Below are 5,686 nucleotides of genomic sequence, written 5' to 3'. Positions count from 1 at the left end.
TAAGTTTAGTTGGCATCCACCGTGTCACAGAGACACAAGAAGAAGAAAAAGGAACCAATGTTTTCCTTGTGAAGAGAACTCTTTGGATTTACTCTCTTAACAGTTTTCATTTATACCACACAGCAGCGTTAACCATAGTCATCATGCACGTTATATCCCGGTATTTATCTTATTTATCTTATAACTGGAAGTTTGTTTCTTTTGACCACCATCCTCTTAATTTTTCTCCCTCCCCAAATCACCACCTCTGATAACCACAAATCTGATATCTTTTTCTATACATTTGGAAGTTTTCTTTTCTATTCCCATATATAAGTGAGATCATTTGTCTTTCTCTGACTTGTTTCACTTACCATAATGCCCTCAAGGTCCAACTGTGGTGTCACAAATAGCAGTATTTCCTCCTTTGTATGTCCAAATAATATTCGTCTTCCTGATCCATTTATCCATCCAAGACACTTGGGCTGTGTCAGTATCTTGGCTGTTGTACATAACACTGCTATGGACGTGGAGGTGAAGATATGTCTCTGACATTGTGGTTTCATTTCCTTCAGATATACTGTCAGAAGGGGAATATCTGCATCATATGGTAGTTCCGTTTTCAAGTTTTTGAGAAACCTCCACACTGTTTTCCACAGTGGCTGCACCAATTTACATCCCCACCATCAGTACACAAGATTTCTTTATACTGCACATGGAAGCCGGCATTGTTATCGCTTGTATCTTTGATGTTAGCCATTCTAACAGGTGTGAGGTGATACCTCATTGTGGTTCTGAATTGCATTTCCCAGATGATTGGTGGTTTGCAGCTGCTTTTCCTGCCCGTTGGCCATTTGTATGTCATCTGTAGAAAAATGTCTATTAACAGCCTATACCCATTTTTAAATTCGATTATTACTTTTTTTTTTTTTTTTTTTTTTGCTGTGGAGTTGTTTGAGATCTTTATATTTTGGATATTAACTCCTTGTCAGATATACGGTTTGCAAATATTTTGTCCCTTTCCATATGTTGTCTTTTCACCTTGGTGGTTTCTTTAGTGTGTAGCTTTTTAGTTAGATGTTGCCCCACTTGCTTTTGATTTTGTTGTTTTCACCTTGGGTGGCATATCCAAAAATGCATTGCTGAGACCGAGGTGAAAGAGCTTTCTTATTCTGTATTCTTCTAGTAGTTTTAGTTTCCACTCTTACAGTTATGCCTTTAATCCATTTCAAGTTAACTTTTGTGAGTGTAAGATAGGAATCCACCTTTATTTTTTACGTGTGAAGAGTCCATTCTCCCAGCACCATTTACTGAAGAGGCTGTCTTTTTATCCATTGAGTATTCTTGACTCTGTGTTCAAATATTAGTTGACCGTACACGCATGGGGTTATTTCTAGGCTCTCGATTCTGTTCCGTTAGCCCATGTATGAGTTTTTATGCCAGTAACATGCTGTTCTGATTACGCTAGCTGTGTAATATGGCTAGAAGTCAGGAAGGGTGATGTGTCTTCTTTCGTCTTCTCTTTTTTTTCCTCCAGTCTTGTAGAGGTTTATCAATTTCACTGATTATTTCAAAGTGGCAACTTCAAAAACAAAAGTTTATTTATTTAGCTGGAGAGATAAAGCATGCACATGCAGGGAAGGGGCAGAGAGAGAGGGAGAGGGAGAATCCCAACCAGGATCCACGCTGTCAGCACAAGCCTGACATGCAGCTTAATCCCACAAACCTCAAGATCATGACCTGAGCTGAAATTAAGTGGCGGATGCCTGACTGAACCCCCCAGGCATCCCATCAAAGAAGCAGCTTTTCATTTGAGTTTCTCTAATCTGTCTTGCTAGAAATTTCATTGATTCCTGTTCTTACATTTTAGTAAAATTCTTATTGCTGCTTACTGAGGATTATGAAATGATTTCCAAAGGGTGGAGCATCCTTTTTAACTAGATGAAAGCCAGTGAAAGTTGAAAGGGATGTGTCACCGTGGTGGAAATGCATAGGTTTTAGCCAGTGTCTCCTTTTGAAAGTACATGAACACTTATGAGGAGGCCACATGCTGGTCACACATGGAATGTTCTTAAAATTTTGCTTGAAACGGTTACAAAAAGTCAGCAGGGTCGGCTGATGTGGCATCCTGTTTCGGGCTCTGAACTGGGATTCTCTCTCTCTCTCTCTCTCTCTCTCCCCCTGGTGTCTCTCTAATCTTGCTCACTCATGCCCCTCCTTTCTCTTTCCAAAAAAAAAAAAAAAAGTGGGCAGGGGATTAACATGGTTGACTGCAGCGCGCCATTTTGCATTACCTGTCATGTGGAAGCAACGATTGATCTCACGCCTGTGGTCCTGATTATATGCCATCCGAATTCTGGGCTTGGAAATGTAAACTCTCATGGAAAGCCCAGAACCATCCTAGGGAGTAGGGCTCTTTGTTATGTATCCCCATTTAACAGACAGAAAGCCTAGGCTCAGCAAGTTAACTCAGATGAATAATAACGGAGTTTTCTTTCTTCTTTTATCACCATCTGGTGCAGTCTGGGTTCTTCTGGCCACACACGTCCCTTACTAGCTTCCAGCTCGTTGACAATTTCCGTCTTCACCTTGCTGTCTAGAGGAAGGGCCAGGTGGAGCTGTGAGCACGGACCGCACCTCCATGGATCCGCTCCAGAAGTGCAGCTCAACACTGATTTCTGAATCTTCCCCGATGATCTCTGAAGAGACCTCCCAGGAAGCCATGGCAGCCTCCCCTCCTTCCTTCGCAGAACTGCTGATGGTGGGCCTGGGTGATCTCAAAACCAGTCCTGGCACCAAATACCCCGCCCCTCTTCCAGAGGGGCTGCTCCAGCAGCGCTACAGAGATGACAAAACCCTACAAGAGAGGCGGTGGGAAAGGTCAGCGTCGCCTCAGAGGAAGAAAACCCTTCTGGGGCACATGAGACGGCGACACCTCGATCAGGTGGCACCTTATCGGGTTGAGAGGAAAGCCAGGATCTCCTCCTCAGGCGATAGAGATCAGAACAGATTCAGATGCGAATGTCGATACTGCCAGAGCCATAGGCCCCATGTCTCTGGGACGCCTGCAGAGAGGAAAGGGGCCCCCCACGCTTCCTCCTGGGAGACGCTGGTGCAGGGCCTCAGCGGCCTGACCCTCAGCCTGGGCACCAGCCGGCCCGGCCTGCTGCCCGAAGGGGTGCTCCAGCAGCAGGAAAGAGACGAGGAGCTCCAACTGGAGATGCAGCAGGAGAGCAAAAGAATGTTTCAGAGGCTCCTAAAGCAGTGGTTGAAAGAAAACTGAGGCGCTCATCCTCGCGTGACAGAGGTCTGAATGGCTCCAGACGTGATCCTCGGTGTGGATTCCTTTGGGGGACCGGTGAGCAGCCGACAGAGAAGCGACAGGAGCAGCCTTGATGACTGAAACTTCTATCAGTGTGAGCCCTCGCCCAATCCCGGGAAGGTCCTGTCTTTGCGACCTGGAATTCATGGATCCCCAGAAAGTGGGGCTTTCTGTGGGACACCATGTACCCCAGAGGTCCGTAACTTCTGTATTACGGCTCCCGTGATGCATGTTGTCACCTTCCCACCCCAGACTCTGTCTCTCCTCCCCGCCTTGTTGTCAGTGCGGTAGAGAGCTTCCCTGTAGCATGAATGGCCTGTTGATGGCCATGTGCTTTTGTGCCATTTCACAGACTGCCTCCCAGCAGCAGCACTGGTCTGCTGGAATGGACGTGTGCTGAACAGAGATCCACTTTCAAGAGACTGATGCGAAACGAGGTGCAGAAAGGGACGTGGAACTGGAACTTGGTGGCTCACCATTGTGCTGTGTGTGTAAGCCGTTATGAACATGCTGAGCTAAATGTAGATCAGTGTTTCCCTGCTTTATAACACGGATAGTATTCCCCTCGAAGGATTTTGTGACCCGTTACCTCACCATCCTTGCCAAATAAATATACGTATAAAAAAACCCCTAACGTTTGCATTCAGGTTCTTTATCCATATTGGGTTGTCCTTTGTCAGGTGGGAGGTCGCTGCATTTAAATCTAGAGCCACAGATCACAGTTTCTCAGGAGGTTTGGAGCCAGGGCTGGGGAGGCCCCCAGGGAACACCACCGAGTCGCCGTCTGCAGCCCTGTGGCACGAGCAGCCTTCGGATCACCCAGACAGAGCAAATGGAAGGGAGTCTTCCTGCCCACCGAGAGCTGGAAGCACAGCCCGCGCCCACGGTACAAGGTCCTGGGGGATGGTGCCCGCCCCCCTGGCCTAGCATCTCAAGGGGCCGTTCCTTGTTGCCCTGTGTCCCTGGGTTGGGGGATGTGAACAGCAGGTTCATGCCTGCATCAATCACATGGAGTCATTTCAGAGTTCTTTTGGGATTTACACATGTGCCTTTTCATTTCAGGAGGCATTAATGAATCGATCCACCCTCTTCCTCCCCACACATACAATGCCCTGTAACCCAGGAAGTGCCCGTGCAATCCCTCCGAACTACAGAGAAACTCTGCCTGCGCTCGGTCTCCGTACGTAGGCAGTCCCCGGAGCTGTGTCGCTGCAAACATCTGTGAGTGTCCTGAAGACAGAAGGGGCTTGAGAGCAGGTATGTTTATTATGTTCCGAACGTGTCATCTCTCCGGAGAGCTTGGAGCTCAGGTGCCCCTGCCACGCTCCTCTCCCACTTGACGGGAGGAGGTAAATAAAGCAGTGATTTTCTTCCTCTAAACTCTGAGGCCTAAATTCACGCTGATCGTTCGGCGTGTGGTTAGCAGGATAACATGTGCATTTCACTTGATTGATCCTGTGCTAGATATCAGACGGTATTCTGCATATTTCCATGTATCAGCTTACTTAATCTGCTCCCAGAGACCCATCGTTCATCAAGACTTCGGTCTCACTTTGTGTGTGAAAAGCAGAGTGCGGAGAGGTCAGGTGACTTGCTCAGTGTCACACAGGCACTGAAGGGGAGGGTGGCAGGCAAACCTAGGTGGACCGGATTCAGAGCAGGACTCTTAACCAGCTCACCAGCCTTAACCTCCATAAAGGTCAGGGGTGAAGTGCAGAGAAGCGGGAAGCCTCAGGTCTGGTAAGATGCCTCCAGGGATCTTCCCCATAATGCACTGGGACAGGAGCAGTCCTCCCCACCTGGCAGAGTTCAAGGAAATCATAAAGACATGGCCTTACTGCAGCAGCCACACCAACCACAGACAGGCGGTTAGCCACCTGTGGTTTCACCCCTCCACACTAGGCTGGCCGCTGGGGTGGGGAAGTTTGGAGTAATCGCAAGACAATCCCAGCCCTTGGGATTGAGCCTTTAATCAGGGAGAGCTGTGACGCTCACACATGTGGCAAAGAGCCATCATGGAGCCCCTTTGTGGCTCCGTGGCCCAGAGACAAGAGGGGTGGGTGGGAAGGAATGCGGCGGGGCAGTGGGGATGTGGGGCTTGCTGAGGGTGCTCCTAACCACACTTACTCATGGCCTACATGGGGGCACAGGAGGAATGGGTGGGCTGGTGTAACTGACGGACCCAGTGGTGCCATCCCATCCCGCCTCAAAGTCATTGGCCCCTTGCCCACATACCGAGTGTATCTGGGCATCCCGTCTGAGTCAGTACACGGTCCCAAGTTATAGACTAGGAGATGGAATCCAGTAATGTCCAGAGATGTTCAGCATGCCAAATTCTACATTTTCTAATGTTGATTTTTGAGAGAGAGAGAGAGAGAGAGAGAG

The 5,686-nt window shown here is 48.3% G+C and overlaps 1 protein-coding gene across 1 annotated transcript; it reads left to right on the top strand.

Moving 5' to 3' along the window:
- Nucleotides 1-141: 141 nt before the first annotated feature.
- On the top strand, nucleotides 142-3,935 carry LOC120227698 (protein FAM156A/FAM156B-like). Its single transcript, XM_039225756.1, has 2 exons — nucleotides 142-160; nucleotides 2,502-3,935. Exon 2 carries the CDS (start codon nucleotides 2,621-2,623, stop codon nucleotides 3,260-3,262), a length of 642 nt encoding a protein of 213 aa, XP_039081687.1. The 5' UTR covers nucleotides 142-160; nucleotides 2,502-2,620; the 3' UTR covers nucleotides 3,263-3,935.
- Nucleotides 3,936-5,686: the final 1,751 nt, after the last annotated feature.

This window comes from Hyaena hyaena, unplaced genomic scaffold, assembly GCF_003009895.1.
Source record: "Hyaena hyaena isolate Hyena2069 unplaced genomic scaffold, ASM300989v1 scaffold_2827, whole genome shotgun sequence".
NCBI classification, from domain to species: Eukaryota; Metazoa; Chordata; class Mammalia; order Carnivora; family Hyaenidae; genus Hyaena; species Hyaena hyaena.
This window is presented reverse-complemented; position numbering and strand designations above follow the sequence as displayed.